At 43.8% G+C, this 17,584-nt stretch overlaps 1 protein-coding gene across 3 annotated transcripts in view; it reads right to left on the reverse strand.

Moving 5' to 3' along the window:
- Positions 1 to 17,584, reverse strand: part of fmn1 (formin 1) — a 377,136-nt gene that overhangs the window by 314,845 nt on the left and 44,707 nt on the right. Inside the window, exon 1 of one of the 3 annotated variants that reach the window (XM_041214617.1) lies at positions 448 to 2,756. The exons of the other annotated variants lie outside the window; for them this stretch is intronic. Within the exon in view, the coding sequence (XP_041070551.1) occupies positions 448 to 1,875 (1,428 nt within the window). The 5' untranslated portion in view covers positions 1,876 to 2,756. Of the gene's footprint in view, positions 1 to 447; positions 2,757 to 17,584 lie in introns of those variants that run through there. 3 annotated transcript variants of the gene reach the window in all.

Consider the following 17,584-nt stretch of genomic DNA (forward strand, 5'->3'; position numbering starts at 1 on the left):
CACCGATAGGGGTGCTGTGTTTCCAATGAGACCCAGTTTGCTCCCAGGTATAGGAAACAATACCAGGGCATTATGCTGAAGAAGAAAGGGCTTCCTTGAGGTCTCCTGGATATTATTTACCCCTCAACCAACATCACAAAAACAGACTATTGGGTTATTGTTTCTTACTGCACGCCACATGAAGTGAGATCTTATGGCCCTGTCATAGCGTAAGATTCCACCCCTTGTTGGCTGCTGCACTTCCTATGTTACAACAGTGACACATGTTTGAAAGCACTTCATTGGCCATGAAGTAATTTGGGACATCCTGCAAGATGCTATATAAACGCAAACCTTTCCTGCAGAGCAATCAAAAATTTAAATTAAATCGGCGACGATTGTCACCCAGTTTCAAATATTCACTCATACTATACATTGACTTCCAAAAATAAAATGTTAGCGACTTACGGATTTTACTTCTGTAGACGCTACCCAGTGTTTCTGCTCAGGGGGCTGCTTTACGAAAGACCGTTCAAAAATTGCTTTGAGTGACTCCTTTTCTTGCTTTTTTCTCCTTTTCAATTTTTCCAGCTCTTCTAAATCAGTTCCGTCCTTTTTCACAGGTTTGGCCATGAATAGTGATTTGAAACTCTCCAAAGCGGTCTCAGGGGTGACAGGCACTGCCGTGGCTGATGGTTCTGGGGGTGACGGTTTGTCAGTGCGTTCTGGCTGCTGATCCTCAGCAGAAGCAACCATTCTATCCTCGGTTTTGGGAGCGTCGAAGATTAACTGACTGAGCTGATCCAAAAGCCCGGAATTTTTCTTCAGCTCTGGTGGTTTTCGATCGTCTTTCCTCTTCGATAAGGATTCTGTTAAGAGTTTAGCTGCTGATTTTTGACCTGGTTTAGTCAATTTTAACATCGCTAAATCAGTATCCTTCTGTTTGATCTCTGCCACAGTCTCCCTGTCCTCACCTACAGCACCTTTCTTCAATAACCGTAATCCGCTGAAGAGGGGAGGCATTTGAAAAGTCCCCTCTGTCTGTGATGGTGGGATTTCTCGGCTGGGACAGTTGTTTGAGCTAGCAGTTGGCATGGGTAGCGATGGTATGTTACTTAACTCCTCTAATGAGTTTTCTTCAGCTTCATTGCTTCTCTCAGAGGTTTCTGTTAGATCTTTATTGGATTCCATCTGTGAGATTAAATTCTCTTTTGTCAATCTGAGTTCAGGGAGCGCCTTTGTCTCTTCAGCTTCAGATACAACAATGTTGTCCCATTGCTGACTTGACGTAAGCTCATTATCCTTTGGCAGATTTTGTTCTGGAATGTGCTTTGAGTTTTCACCAACTGACAATGGAACTTCAGTTTCAGCAATTCGTGTTTTTTCTGGTCCAGCTTCATCCTCTGACTCAGTGTCACTCGTTGTCTGAACGAGAATGACATGTACCGGACCTTCAACAAGGCCTTTCTCTAACAGATCTGTGGAAGTAAGGGTTTCCTCGGGAATGCCAGATTCTTCATTTCCCTTTTCAGTGTTTTCGATCTGGACTTGGTCATCGAGGAACTGCCCATGCAACACTTGCTCGTCAACTTTCTCCGGTTCCTCCTTTGCCTCAACAATTGGCTTGTCGGAGGCAGTTCCAACATCCTTCTCCTTACTGTTGTCGGACATCTTATCGGGATCTAAAGAACGAAAGAAAGTCAACCATGCGCCTCCCTGGTCGTTGTTCGGCTTTGCTGTTTCTGAGACAGGCTTAATCCCACTACGGCGAGCAAGAAATGGCATCTTCATAGAAAATGAGGAAAACAATGAGGAAGCACCTTCTGTGGAAGGTGTTGCTGAATTCCCCGTGTGTCCCATTTCAGCACCGTCACCATTATTTACATTTTCTGTCATCTTGCTACTTTTCAATTGACTCCCCTCTCTGAAAATGTTTGCTTGGTTATGGAAATTTAGGCCATCATTTGTATCAGCCGCTGACAGATTATAATTTGGACAACAAATTGCCAAAATCTATTTCTGCAGCGAACGTTCACCTTCACCCATCCCCCGCCTGCCGACCACTCTTTGATCGTTAGGTTCGCAGAACCAAAGCATAAAACCAGCGGGCACTTATTGGAAGCAGTCTCTTCAAACACCTGCGGAGCAGACTAATACAACTGTTTGCCGGTTCCTATAGACTGAAAGCTGATAAAGGTTGCCATGTCACGTTCTTCATTAAACAACAGAACCACCGTGGATTTGGTTCACCTTACTTCTACCTCAAAGGTCTGTCAAAGGAGGACCATTTAAGGTCGTTATCCTGACGTATAATATAAATAAAAGGTCCCTTCTCCCAAAGTTGAAAGAAAAATCTCTGAAGAAACATTCAGTGCAATGACTACGAGAAGGCCCGAGTTTTCAAAGTAAACCTCAAAACTATCAGAATCCAAGTCAAGGGATGCTAGGCTCCAATGCCAAAACAGGAATAAACTTCTGAAAACATCCTTCCTGTGCTCTCTCCAGTCTCCTGACTTTCTTCACAGGCATTCCAAAAAAACCAGGACTTTCAGCGGGCCGAGATTAAACAGGCTTCATCCAGCACTCAAATCAGCCAGAGCGTTTATGTTGCACTGAAGGTGGAGAACAGCAGGCCTGAAAAGACTGGATGATTCTTCATGCAGTAAATGGCAGTTGAAAATCCGGTGTTCTCGAGAGAGAGAGAGAGAGAGTGTACAAGTAACCTCCGCCCCCCACCATCCAGCTCCAGCTTTCAGCTGGAATGCCAGTTTCCGGCTTTACTGCAAAGCAAGGGAGCCCACAGCACTGGTTTCATATTTCTCTTTTCTAATTCCCTCAGCTACTTCCGCAGTCCAGCCAGGTACTTATCAAACACCCCACCCAATGTCAGCCGTGTGAGAAGCGAGTTCACAGACAGTGTGCATAACTGAGCACACTGAAGTGTCTGCTGTGTGATCAGTGTGCTACATACTACAGCTTAAAGGAGAATTAAGCGCATCAATTTATATTTTCCTCTTTCAAAGGAAACCACCTACTAATTTCAGCTAGAATTCTGTGAGCAGATTGACGATAAATAGAGTCTTGCTTATAAAATCAGAATAAATCTTAGTTAAAGTGTAACTAGATGTTACCTCTTAATAATAAAGAGGCCATAAGATAAGAAATGGGTGAGCATTGTCCGTTAAAAAAAAGAGACAATGAAGTTCATGGAATAAGTAAATGTGCGGCTAAAAATTCACAAATATTTAATTTTCTCCATGGTGAGTAAGAATGGGATGGTTTTTGTTTGACGTGCGGGCAGTTCCTGACTCTGTAAATAGTTATTGAGCTTTGATGGAGGGTCAACATCTGTTAACTTTTAAGTTAATAAGTCATACCACAAAACAACAGTAACAACAAAAAAAAAACTCCTTAAATTTAAAAAAAATATGGCTTTGTGCAAAGCTGTGTATAGGATTTGATTCAGGGCAATGCTTTCCAATGGGATGCCTTCCGATGTTTCCGCTGGTATGTTTTTTGTTGGTTCAAACTTCCTGCTGGATAATCAGTCTTATCACTTACCTGCACTCAGTTACCTACACTCCTATTAACCCCCCTCTTGATCAATACAATGTTTTCCACGGCTATTAGAGTTTAGTTTTGCACAAGCTGACTAAAAAGCAACTGAGAGCTCTTTAACTGATCTTTCAGAGACTGTGGGGCCTAAATTCAAAACCGTCAGGCTTATTTTATGGGCACAACAATAGCCAACTGGACAGTGCTGAGGGCCACAGCCAATCTCTAAGTGCAAGCTTTGACTGGAATTTCTTGAGGTTTTGAGCTGAGAGCTTTAAACCATCCACTGAAGACTCCTACACTTCAAAACAAAAAGCCTCCTTATCTTCTTAAATTGTGATTATCATGGAACCAAAAGGACCAAGAGTTGAGAATTACATGCACATGTGTGCACAACGCATGTGCACACACACACACACTCATGCACATGCACACAAATACACCTGCAGGCTCACACACACACGTGTGCACACACACACGCATGCAGAGATCAACTCTAGGAGTTGAGGCTTTTGGGGAAGAATGATGCCCCATGGTATCAACAGAGGAGCAGCTTTGGCCTATGCTATGTGAGAACCAGAGAGAACATTTCGATACCTTGGGCACACCTCAGTCTGGAGTGGTGGTGTGGGGGAGAGATGGAAGCAGAGGAGACAGAGTCATGTCAGAACCAAAATGGAAACAGAAAATGCTGGAAAAACTCAACAGGTCTGGCAACATCTGTGGAGAGAGAACCAGAGTTAATGTTCCAAATCCAATATGACATTACTTCAGAACACACACCAAGTACTTTTCTCCCAGGTTGCCAGCAGTGACACCTTGGAGATCAATCAGCAATTCTGGGAGACTTCTGGACAATCTGAGAGGCTGGGCTGGGCTGGAATTTATACTCTATGTTCTTGACCAATCAGAATAATAGTTGGTATCTGCCTGATAGAAATTAGTATTTAGGTAGCTCTGATATTTCACTTCAGGTGAGGTTTAGGATCTGGAAGTACTTTCCCAAATATTAATAGTTAAAATGAAAAAAAAGGCAAGTACTAAACTGTACAATCTTGGTTTCAGAGACATCAAAAGCCAAAATTACAGTGTGCTAGTAATGACATACAGACAATGCTCGAGAGTATGAAGGCAAAATAATTTTTAAGTTAAACAGTAAAATTCACATGGCCTAATTTCAAAGCCACTGTGTAAGGCAAAATAAAGTGGGCCATCGACATCCATTCTGTTTACACTCCCATTGTCTAAAAGGATAGTCTCCACATCTTCCTGAACCAGGCTCCTTCCACCACATTCTCCTCCACCTGTCCAAACGTAATCTTACACTGAACAACTTCTTGGATTCTATTCACTTCCTCCAAATAAAACGTGTTCTACGGCAACCCTTATCGGCCCTAGGCAGGCTGTCTTGTCATGGGATATGTGGAACATCCTTTGTTTCAGTCATATTCAGGTCCCCTCTCAACTTTTTTTCCAGGTACATCAACGAATGCATCAGTGCCGCTTTCTGCTCCAACCCGTATTGGAAAAGGTCATGAACTAGGTTCCCTCACCTTCACCATGGTCTATTCCTAACTCCATGGCGGAATTTAATCAAGGTGATGAAGGTCTCGCTAGACAGAGAATGAGAGCCCTGCAATGCCTTTTTATAGGGAAGGCCCATTGTATGAAGTGCCAAACAGCTACGGACCTTCCCAGGATCAAAGATTCCAGGGAGAGAGATCCTCCCTCCCGGGAGCTGCTGACCAATTAGAGGCCGGCAGCCCTCCATTGCAGGTGGCACCACTGGAGAATGGTGATAGCTGTTGGTAATGCACCCACCAGAGGCCCAGGATCAGTGAGGGGCCCAGGTGAGTGAGGGTGGGATGGAGGTCACAGGTTGTTAGCTCAGAGAAGGAAGGGTGAGGGGGGGTGGTATTGGAAGGGGAGGGGGTTGGCTCTCAGTGGCCCCTTCCTTCACACATTATCAGTGCCTGTCGGTGTCCCCCTCAGGGGCCTGCAAGCAAACCTGACACTTAAGGACCTCAATTAGCATCAGGGCAGGAAGGCTGTCCACGAGTCTTCCTGTCTGGTCTTAATTGGGGGAAAGGCGGGAAGGCAGCAGGGTACCAACCCCCCCCCCCACCCCTCTAACTCAATTAAGTACCCCTCACAAATTCACCTCAGGGGAGAGCATTAAATTCCACCCTATATTTTCCCAACTTCAGTTTTTCCATTTCTGGTACTAGGCTGCCCCAAGGTCTCCCACCACTGATTACACCATTTCCTGGAAGGATTAGTTCATTCTCCTATCTTCTCCACCTCGGTTGCCTCTGTTCTGATGATTCAACCTTCTGCACTAGAGTTTCTGGTAGGTCTTCCTTTTCCTTCCACTGAGACTTTCTTCCACTTTGGTCGACAGGGGCCTTGACTGTGTCCATCCTAGTTCCTGCCCCACCCTTCTCCTCTTGCCCAGAAACACATTCGGACCCCCTCTGTCCTCACCTTTGACGTGACTAGACCCCCACCCTCCATTCAGCGAGTCATCCTCCACCACTCCCAGCCCCTCCGCCATGATGTCACCACCGAACATATCTTCCCACCCCTCCTTTCGGAATTCTAGTGGGATGGTTCCCTTTGCAATACCCGAGCCCACTCTGTCATCATCCCCTAGATCCATTCCCTTTCCCACAGCATCCTCCTATGAAAGTGTATAAGTTGTATCACCTGCCCTTTTACCTCCTCCTCAAACGAGCTAGTGATTTACTTGTGCTTCTTTCAGTTTAGTACACTGTATTCACTACACACAATGCAGTCTCATTTGCACTGGGGAGACCAAATGCAGATTGGGTGATCGCTTTGCTGAAGACCTCTGTTAAGTCCACAAATGTGGTCCTATGTTTGCCATTTTAATCCCCCGTGCATTCTGTCTCTCATTCTGTCCTCGGCCTCCTACACTGTTCCAATAAAGCACAATGGTAGCTTGAGAAACTCCTCATCTTTGCACTAGGAACTTTACAACTGTCGGGACTCAACATTGCATTCAGTACCTTCAAATGTTCTCATTTTCCAAGCAGTGAAGTTGGTAATGGTTCTGCTGTTGCCATTTACAACTCCTCTAGGCCCATCTTTTTTTCTTTACTTGTCCTAGGACTAGCCCCTTTTGCTCTGCTTCATCATGCCTCGCCATTTAACCTGTCCCGCCTTCACAGACCTTTCCTTTTGTTCTCTTGTCCCACCCACTTCTTCCCAACCTCCCCGCACTCCCCCACCTGCCACCCCCCTGTACTTGGTTAAAAACTGTTAAATCTATAACTTCTTCCAGTTCTGACACAATCATCCAACTGAAATGTTAACACTGTTTCTCTCTCCACAGAGGCTGCCAGACCCGCTGAGTATTCCCAGCACTTAGTTTGCATTCCAGATTTCCAGAATCCATGGTGTTTTGCAGAATCCCCCCACTTACCTGCCAACTTCCAATATCTGCACAGACATGCTCATTATAGTGGAAAATCGAGGTTCACTTGTATTTGACTATGCTTCTGCTGAGATGGGATGTCAACAGTAACAGTGTAATACACCCTCCTGATCAACTTTGGAGATGCACTTTAACACTTCTGACTGATCAATTCTTGCATTAGTATCCAGCAAGAGACTGAAACATTCAGGTAGAATAAACAGTGAATATTGCTGCTTTTGACATGACTTCCTAAACAGGAGAGGATTCAAATTCACTTAACTCCACAAACAGATAATCACTTTTTATATTGATAAATGGTGCCATCTCTCATATTTTGTACTTTTCCCTCAGCAATGGTACAAATGTGTTTTGTACGCTGGTCTAGTCTTAACACCACAAAATAAGCATTTTTTAATAATACTAAATGTGAGGCATCAACTTTAGTATCAACTAAACAAAATCTCACAGCCAGTGTGCCATTTGCACATGTGCACTCTACATATGCAACACAGTTAACAATGTCACAACGAAATATAGATCGCCATAAACTACCGATTCAGCAGAGCCACAGCCCCTTGTAAAAGGTCTTAACAATGGCACAAAAACCACTTGTGACTTTTATAAAGCTGGACTTTAATGAAAAATTAATTAATTTTTTCAGCAAGCGAATTGATTGCACCCTTACATCAATCAGAAAGATCTGGATTGGGTGGGTCCAGTTACAGTCAAGCCTTATGGGTGTATTACCAAAGGAATCTACATTCCATTTCAATGCAGTCATGACCTAGTTAAAAGCAAATAATAAGCTTAAAATCTCTGTACAGTGCTTCTTGGTACTTTCATATCAACCAAACCACAGCATGAATAGTTAAGTATTTTGTGTCATGCAAAGGTCTCATCTTCATAATTTATTCCTACGGGAAACTGTAATTCTATTCCAGTTAACTCTCTGCTTATGGTACTTATCTGAAACTAATCTATATTTCTAAATCATTAACTCATTGGCAATTGTATAAAATGTAATTGACAACTCGTAGTTCAAAAAATAACAGAAGCAAGGTACATGCTTTTATGTTCCAAAATGTAATAAGAAAGACCCATTGTTATCGCAGATGTTTGTGTTACAGAGCCACAAGGCAGTATTGCGAAACAACACAAAACAACATTGTAGTCCATTAAAATTTTCCAAATAATGTTCTCACTAATGAAGAAATGGTACAGATTAGTTGACTGAAGCTCTCCAAATAATCACTGTAGTTGTAGCTGCTTCAGATTCCAAACCTTAATGCAATGTTAACCTTGTGAGCACCGTAGAAAAGTTTACTGCTTTAAAAGTCACCAATGGTCAGTCTCACTTTTCCAAAGTTTACGCCCAGCTTTGATCTATCTTGATTTTTCATTGGTTTGAAAACAAGCCTTTAAAGCTTTAAAGCAAAGCCAACCAAAAAAAAAAAAACAGATTTTCCAGTCTCCAGATAGCCAGGGACCAGATGTACCCTGGAGGGTTTGCTACAGGAACCCTCAGAAGTCCCAGTGCACTGACTCCATGGGAATTTCCCAGCAAGTTTCAACTCCTGAGAGGCAATTCCTCTGTTCCCCAGACCCTCTAAAAAAGTCTCCGTCTCTGACTTAGAGTCAGAGACTTTGGAGGGTTCCAACCTACTTATCTGGGGAGTTACCTTGGAAATATTAAACAGAAAAATATGCATATATATTCCTGGGTAATTACACAACTGACAATCGCTCTCCTACCCACCGAATCCCCACTGACTCCTCTAACTCCCTCCCCAGCCCTCCAACTCTCCCCCTGACCCCACCATTCGCTCCCCCAACCCTCTGACTCTCCCCAACCTTCAGACAGGTGGGGGAGGGTGGCACATGTGAAATTATGTTATTTCTGAGCTATTTGGAGTTACGTCCTACTTTCCATGGGTCCTGGCTGTCTCACATCCTCACCGTCCTTTGCCCCACCTCACGCTATGAAGCAGGAAGTCTTAACTTTATCATCACCTTCATCTTTCAGCAGCAGGCTTTGCTTCATTGCGATATTTTACAGAATGCAAGAAGCAACAATGATTCCTCAGATGCTCGCTGAGATATATTACCAGCACCTAAAATGGAGTTTCAGAACTCCTTAGTTTGCTCCATGGCATTGTTGAAGAGATATGAGTCTCATTTCTATCTTAGCCTCCTCAGGGATTTGCCCCCTGTTCCTGAATACCCTAAAAATCAATCAATCTCCTTGCTAAAATTAACAATTGATCTAGCATCAATTGTCATTTGAGAGAGTGTTCCAATCTTCTACCGCCCTGTGTGTGAAGAAGTGTTTCCTAATATCACTCCTAAACAGGTCTGGCTCTAATTTTCTGACTGTTCCCCCAAGCCCTAGACTCCCCGACCAGCATAAATCCCTTATCTGTTTCCCTAATATCATCATGAAAACCTTGACCAAATCACCCTTTATGTTTCGAAATTCCAGGGAATCTAATCCTGGTTTCTTTAATCTCACATTATAGCTTGACCCTTGGAGTCAAGGCATCAGTCTAGTGAAAATCAACGTCTTGCAAGATGCAAGGGTAAGATTGTATATCCCTCAAAGAACTAATAATAGGATGTGGCACTTTGCACAAAAATATACAATTCCTAAATCAATTATTTACTTTAAACACAACTGCAAAAATAGTTTAATTCAGAAATATTTGTTTTGGAACATAATGGACAACTCTGTGTTAGAAACATTGATGTGTGGAAATAAAAGGATTTAGGGGCTGGAGTCAAGGTTAAATGGGTGGATTGGGAAAGAGCCAGTGTCCTGCTTCTGACTGCAATCTACTGTGAGTGAATGTGAGTTAACACCAACAAAGCATGGGATTGGGAATGCGGAAGATTTCAATGAGGAATACCTTGCTGATACTCATCCAGAGTCACACATGAAGAACGACAATTCGAACAGATATTGGGTGAAATGACCATCTCCAACCTGAGAGAATCTAACCATCTCCCCTTGACATTCAATAGCATTACCATCACCGAATCCCCCACGATCAACATCCTGGGGGTTACCACTCACCAGAAACTTAACTGGAGCAGCCATATAAATACTGTGACTAGAAGAGCAGGTCAGGTCAGAGGTTGGGAATTCTGCTGTGACTAACTCACCTCTTGACTCCGCAAAGCCTGTCCACCACCTACAAGGCACAAGTCAGGAGTGTGAAGGAATACTCTCCACTTACCTGGATGGGTGCAACTTCAATAAAATTAAAGAAGCTCAACACCACCATGACAAAGTAGCCCACCTTATTGGCACTTCATCTACCATCTTAAACATTAACACCCTCCACCACCAATGTACAGTGACAGCAGTGTGTACCATATACAAGATGTACTGGAGCACCTCATCAAAGTTCCTTCAACAGCACCTTCCAAACCCACAAGCTCTACCATCTAGAAGGACAAGGGCAGCGGGAACACCACCACCTGGAAGTTCCCCTCCAGGCCACTCACCATCCCGACTTGGAAATATATCGGCCGTTCCTTCACTGTCGCTGGGTCAAGATCCTGGAACTCCCTCTCTAACAGCACTGTGGGTGGACCTACACCACAGGGACTGCAGTGATTCAAGCAGATGGCTCACCACCACCTTCTCAGAGGTGATTTGGGATGGACAACAAATGCTGGCCCAGCCAGTGACACCCACAGCCTGTGAAAGAATAATTTAAAAAAAATGTCTAGTCAAACGCAATGTTGAACAGGAGGTACCAGAAGGTTGTACAGATGGAATTGTACCCAGTGTTGCCACTTTCAGGGAGGGAGGTGAATGGTAGAAAAGGCACAAAAAAGTGAAAAACTGGCAGTTGTAAGAAGGTTGAATAATAATTTGAAATATGAATTTAGTCCACTTATATACCATTAAAACAAACCACATGCAACATGGTGAAGTGTCAATATTTGTAGCTTTTAAACAAACTGGATGTATCTAATCTAAATCAATGTTTAGAATTAGTTTCTTATTCCACAAGAGCAATTCTAAATGGATATATTTGGCAACAAAACATTGAGCCAAGTTCATAAATCTAACTACCTGTTTATAAAGTCATTTTTGATAATTTTAACGAAATTAGGGAACAACTAAAACAAACAGAGGTGGTTTGGCAATACATCACTGGGAGATGAATGGTCACCTTAACGGTGGATACTGTAGGATAAATACATTACCAGAATCAACAAGCACTGGCTAAGCACATGAGGCGGCATTGAAATTGTAAGTGAGATAAAAAGGAAAATGGTATGCACAAATCCATCAGAAAGTGGGCAGAAAAGGGAATCACTGGGAGGGGTTGAAAAAATTTCAAAAATATATTAGAAAGGTGACCAGAAGGAAAGAAAGACCAGCAACTAAAGCTAAACCTGGCGGAGAAGAAACATCAGGACCACAACCCATAGAGGACAAAGAAGTTAAAAAAAAACTCAAAATGCAAACAGACGTAAAACAGAAGATCAGCTCAGAACAGTGAATATTCTCATATTCGGTATTCTAGTGAAGAGTCATACGGACTCAAAACGTTAACTGTGTTCCTCTCCGCAGATGCTGTCAGACCTGCCGAGTTTTTCCAGGTATTTTTGTTTTTGTTTTTGATTTCCAGCATCCGCAATTTTTTGCTTTTATCTTAGTGAATATTCTCGATTATTACTTCCTTCAAATATTCATAAAGTCACAAGCAACAAGCTCTAACCAAAGATAAAGGCAAAAAGGCAAAAGATACCTGGAAAAACTCAGCAGGTCTGACAGCATCTGCAGAGGGGAACACAGTTAACATTTCGAGTCCGAATGACTCTTCATCAGAACTAAGTAAAAATAGAAAAGAGGTGAAATATAAGCTGGTTTAATGGGGTGGGGGTGGGACAGGTAGGGCTGGATAGAGGGCCAGTGATAGGTGGAGATAGCCAAAAGATGTCATAGACAAAAAGACAAAGCGGTGTTGAAGGTGGTGATATTATCTAAGGAATGTGCTAATTAAGGGTAGAAAGCAGGACAAGCAAGGTACAGATAGTCCTAGTGGGGGTGGGGTGGGGTGAAGGGAAGGGATTGAAATAGGCTATAAGGTAGAGATAAAACAATGAATGGAAATACATTTAAAAATAATGGAAATAGGTGGGAAAAGAAAAATATATATATGGATTATTGGAAAAAGGGGGATCAGAAAGGGGGTGGGGATGGAGGAGAGAGTTCATGATCTAAAGTTATTGAACTCAATATTCAGTCCGGAAGGCTGTAAAGTGCCTAGTCAGAAGATGAGGTGCTGTTCCTCCAGTTTGCGTTGAGCTTCACTGGAACATTGCAGCAGGCCAAGGATGGACATGTGGGTACGAGAGCAGGGTGGTGTGTTGAAATGGCAAGTGACAGGGAGGTCTGGGTCATGCTTGCGGACAGACCGAAGGTGTTCCGCAGAGCGGTCACCCAGTCTGCGTTTGGTCTCTCCAATGTAGAGGAGACCGCATTGGGAACAGCGAATGCAGTAGATTAAATTGAGGGAAGTGCAAGTGAAATGCTGCTTCACTCGAAAGGAGTGTTTGGGCCCTTGGACGGTGAGGAGAGGGGAAGTAAAGGGGCAGGTGTTGCACCTTCTGCGGTTGCATGGGAAGGTGCCAATGAGAAGGGGTTGAGCTGTACGCGGTGATGGAGGTATGGACCAGGGTGTCCCAGAGGGAACAATCCCTGTGGAATCCCGCCGGGGGGGTGAAGGGAAGATGTGTTTGGTGGTGGCATCATGCTGGAGTTGGCGGAAATGGCGGAGGATGATCCTTTGAATGCGGAGGCTGGTGGGGTGATAAGTGAGGACAAGGGGAACTCTATCATGGTTCTGGGAGGAAGAGGAAGGTGCGAGGGCGGATGCGTGGGAGATGGACCGGACACTGTTGAGGGCCCTGTCAACCACCGTGGGTGGGAAACCTCGGTTAAGGAAGAAGGAAGACATGTCAGAGGAACTGTTTTTGAAGGTGGCATCATCAGACGGAGGCGAAGGAACTGAGAGATTGGGATGGAATCCTTACAGGAAGCGGGGTGTGAGGAGCTGTAGTCAAGGTAGCTGTGGGAGTCGGTAGGCTTGTAATGAATATTGGTGGACAGTCTATCACCAGAAATTGAAACAGAGAGGTCAAGGAAGGGAAGGGAACTGTCAGTGATGAATCATGTGAAAATGATGGAGAGGTGGAAATTGGAAGCAAAATTAATAAATTTTTCCAGGTCCAGACGCGAGCATGAAGCTGCACAATGTACTGGAGAAGGAGTTGTGGGAGGGAGCCGGGGCAGGACTGGAACAAGGAAAGTTCCACATACCCCATAAAGAGACAGGCATAACTGGGGCCCATGCAGGTACCCATAGCCACACCTTTTATTTGGAGGAAGTGAGAGGAGTTGAAGGAGAAATTGTTCAGTGTGAGAACAAGTTCAGCCAGACGGAGGAGAGAAGTGGTGGATGGGGATTATTCGAGCCTCTGTTCGAGGAAGAAGCAGAGAGCCCTCAGACCTTCCTGGTGGGGGATGGAGGTGTAGAGGGATTGGACATCCATGGTGAAGAGGCGGCGGTTGGGGCCAGGGAACTGGAAATTGTTGATATGATATAGGGTGTCAGAGGAATCGCGGATGTAGTTGGGAAGAGACTGGTCAAGGGGAGAGAGAATGGAGTCAAGATAGTAAGAAATGAGTTCCGTGGGGCAGGAACAGGCTGACACAATCGGTCTGCCGGGACAGTCCTGTTTGTGGATTTTGGGCAGGAGGTAGAAGCGGGCTTTTCTAGGTTGGGAGACTATGAGGTTGGAAGCTGTAGAAGGAAGATCTCCAGAGGAGATGTGATCAGTGACAGTCCTAGAAACAATGGCTTGATGTTCAGTGGTGGGGTCATGGTCCAGGGGAAGGTAGGAGGAAGTGTCTGCGAGTTGACGCTCAGCCTTTAGTATTTCCATCCATTGTTTTATCTCTACCTTTGTGCCTATTTCGATCCCTTCCACCCACCCCACCCCCACTAGGGTTATCTGTACTTTGCTCGTCCTGCTTTCTACCCTTAATGTCAGGATTAGCACATTCCTTAGATAATATCACTACCACCAACACCTCTTTGTCCTTTTGTCTATCTCCACCTATCACTGGCCCTCTATCCAGCTCTACCTGTCCCAACCTCCCTTAAACCAGCTTACATTTTACCTCTTTTTTATTTTTCCTTAGTTCTGATGAAGAGTCTTTCAGACTCGAAATGTTAACCGTGTTCCTCTCCGCAGATGCTGTCAGACCTGCTGAGTTTTTCCAGGTATTTTTGTTTTTGCTCTAACCGAAGTTATTGCATGTGAAATCAATGGCAGGCTAAATAGGCTCAAAACAAATAAATCGCCAAAGAAGATATTAACCCCAGAAGTGCTGCAAGAGATTACAGGAGGAGAATTGTGAAGCACTGAATTATCGTGTTGTCACGAAACACCCTAGAGGTACTAGGAGATTGACAAGTTAATGTGTCAGCTATATTCAGAAAGGCTGATGAAGAGGCCACCTTGGACTTACTAGTCTTGTTTCTATTGTTTGTAGAATAATGGAATTAATTACCAGTAGACCTGAAAATCATCTGTACATTAACAAGCAGGTAAACATCACTCAACATGGATTCAGAATGTGAGGATCCTGTCTGACGGACATTAACTTCTTTGAAGATTGAGATCACTGTGACAGGGGGTCTCAATCTTTTGCTTCTGAGACCCACTCTCCTGTGTTAGAAAAATTCTCTGAACAAATTTATTCTTTCATCGATGTGGGCATCACTGGCAAGGCCAGCATTTATTGGCCGTCCCTGGTTGCCTTTAAACTGAGTGGCTTGCTAGGCCATTTCAGAGGCCAGTTAAGAATCAACCACATCGCTGTGGGTCTGGAGTCACATGTAGGCCGGACCGGGTAAGGGTGGCACCCTAAAGGGACATTAGTGAATCAGGTGACTTTTTATGACAATCGGTGATAGTTTCATGGTCACCATTACTGAAGTTAGTTTTCAATTCCAGATTTTATTAATTAAATTTAAATTCCACCAGCTGCCATGGTGGGATCTGAATCCATGTTCCCAGAAAATTTTTCTAGCCTCTGAATTATTAGCCCAGTGATACTATCACTACACCACCGCCTCCCCTCTTTTTTTTTAATGACTAGAAGTTGTACAATTAAGCATATATAGTTTCTAATTTTGTTTACTGTGAAGCTGGCTCCAGGAGCTGAGAAACAATTCCATCAACATGTAGACGTATCTTTGACAATCTGCGCAAGTCATGGTCAATGTTCACCCAGGCTCGGGTGCACATTTTGCACAGCACATTGGGGAAACTGGGACAGATCACATGTCCGTGTGAGTGTGGTTGATTCCTCATCCAGTAATGTAACCAGGTGGAAAATCAGGTGGACCCTGTAGTGTCCGATCTCCCTGTCTGATGTCCCTCCATATACTGTGCCCAGGCAATCCAATGTGCTTGGCAACATCAGGAAGACCTGCTCCACTTCTTTAAAACTATCGTTTCCCACCAATCTGTATCCTCGACTCTAAAACAGATCATTTATTATTTGCTATTTACCAAGAACTAAAGTTGCTACATTCTGCAAAATAAAATTCCAAATGTTTAGAGTGGTGAAAAGTCACAGCAGGGACAGAAGTCAGTAATTTTGGTGATATCACTGACCATTTTGGAACAGTGTTTACCAGGATATCTGAGTCACTTGGCAGTATCAACACAACTGACAGAAGTCCATTATTTCAGTGAACAAAGAATAATGGCATTGCAGTGTTTAAGTTAGAATATTGTGGCCTTCGGAAAGATTTAAAAAAAAGATATTTGGATGACCAGCGCTCAATAAATACAACAAGCTGCACACAAAATCATGATAGAATGAAAGTGAAAAAGTAGCAATGATTTAAAATCGGTAAACTGTTTACCGAGTTCCACTGCTTCTTCCAACAGGATGAGTTATCATCCTACTATGTGCAGGCTTGGTCTGGCACACTGGGCTAGAAATTGGTTTGCAAAAACTGGACACCTAGAGCAATCCCTGTGAAGAGACAATTCTTCGACACTTATCAAAAAAAAAGCTTTTTGTAAAAAGTGTAAAGGTGCAACACCGCTGTGTAACTAGAAAGCTTTGAAATGCACCTCAACAGATTCTAAAGGCGGAGTCTGATTAATCAGCTCATTCCAAAGTTCACAGACCAGAGATGTGCAGATAATTCAGTTAGTGCTATTTTCATTAGGTTACTGATAGCTAGACATCAATCATTTTGTAGAAATACTGTCAATGTGAAGGGGATAGATTATAGGACTGAGATGGGGAGGAGTTTCTTTACCCAGAAGGTGGTGAATCTTTGGAATTCTGTACCCCAGAGAGCTATCGAGGTTCAGTCATTGAGTAAATTCAAGACAGAGATCGATAGATTTCTGGATATTAAACATATCAAGGGATATGTGGATAGTGCTTAAAAATGGTATGGAGGTAGGAGGTCAGCCATCATCTAGTTGTATGGCAGGTGTAGGCCTGAGGCGTCAAATAGCCTACTAGGACACAATGGTGTGTTGGCAAATTATCTATCCCGAATAGCCTACTCCTGCTCCTACTTTCTTTGTTCTTAACTTTACACCTATTCCAGGAGTGGGTGGGCAGAGGGGTGTGTTGGGGGAGGGTGGGGGAGGTTGGTGGTGTTAGGGGGAGCGTGAAGTCAGTTTGCAGGCTGGATGGCACATGCCCGCTGGGATTTTACCAGAAGTGGATTTTACCAGGTTCATCCTTCCACCAGGATCTCGTCCAAGGCCATGAGTGTTATGAGTTCCTTCACTGTCGACATTTTCAAGCACATCGACTCCGAGGCCTCACACCTCATCCACCACTACAAGCGCCCACGCCATCTCGGCCAGGGAGATCCAGAGCGCCAACTGCCCCATGCTGCCAGGGGAGCTGGCCATCTCCAAAGGCACCAAAGCGGTCACCAAATGTGCCAACTCTGTTTAGGTCGATTATTCTAAAGATGACAAGTGTGTATGATCTACAAGATTGCACTGCAGCATCTCACAAAGGCTTCTTCGACAGCACCTCCCAACCTCTACCATTTAGAAGAGCCAGAGCAGTCGGCATATGGGAGCACCAACACCTGCAAGTTCAAGTCACACACCATCCCTCCCTGCTGCTGGATCAAAATCCTACAGCTACCTACCTAACTGCACTGTGGGCGTACCCTCCCCACAATGCCTGCCGCAGTTCAAGGGCAGTTTGCCACCACTTTCACAGGACCTATTGGTGAAGAAATTCCGGCCTTGCCTGCAACACCCGCCTCTCGTGAACATATAATAGAAATAAAATTAATCTGGACTAGATTCCTTTTTAATTCATTTAAATTAGTCTTCCTCGAGTTAAATATTTTTATGTTTAATTGTTCTTCATCCTTTTCCAAAACATTTACAACTAGACCACACATATCACTTGTAGAACCTGTGCACAGAAATAACCTCTAACCTGTTTAGAAAATTTTCTTTAAATTTGCAATCCATTTACCAACCATTATCACCCTTTGAGATCCAAAGTGGGGTCAAACAGGGCTG

Source organism: Carcharodon carcharias, chromosome 20 (assembly GCF_017639515.1).
Source record: "Carcharodon carcharias isolate sCarCar2 chromosome 20, sCarCar2.pri, whole genome shotgun sequence".
Classification (NCBI taxonomy): domain Eukaryota; kingdom Metazoa; phylum Chordata; class Chondrichthyes; order Lamniformes; family Lamnidae; genus Carcharodon; species Carcharodon carcharias.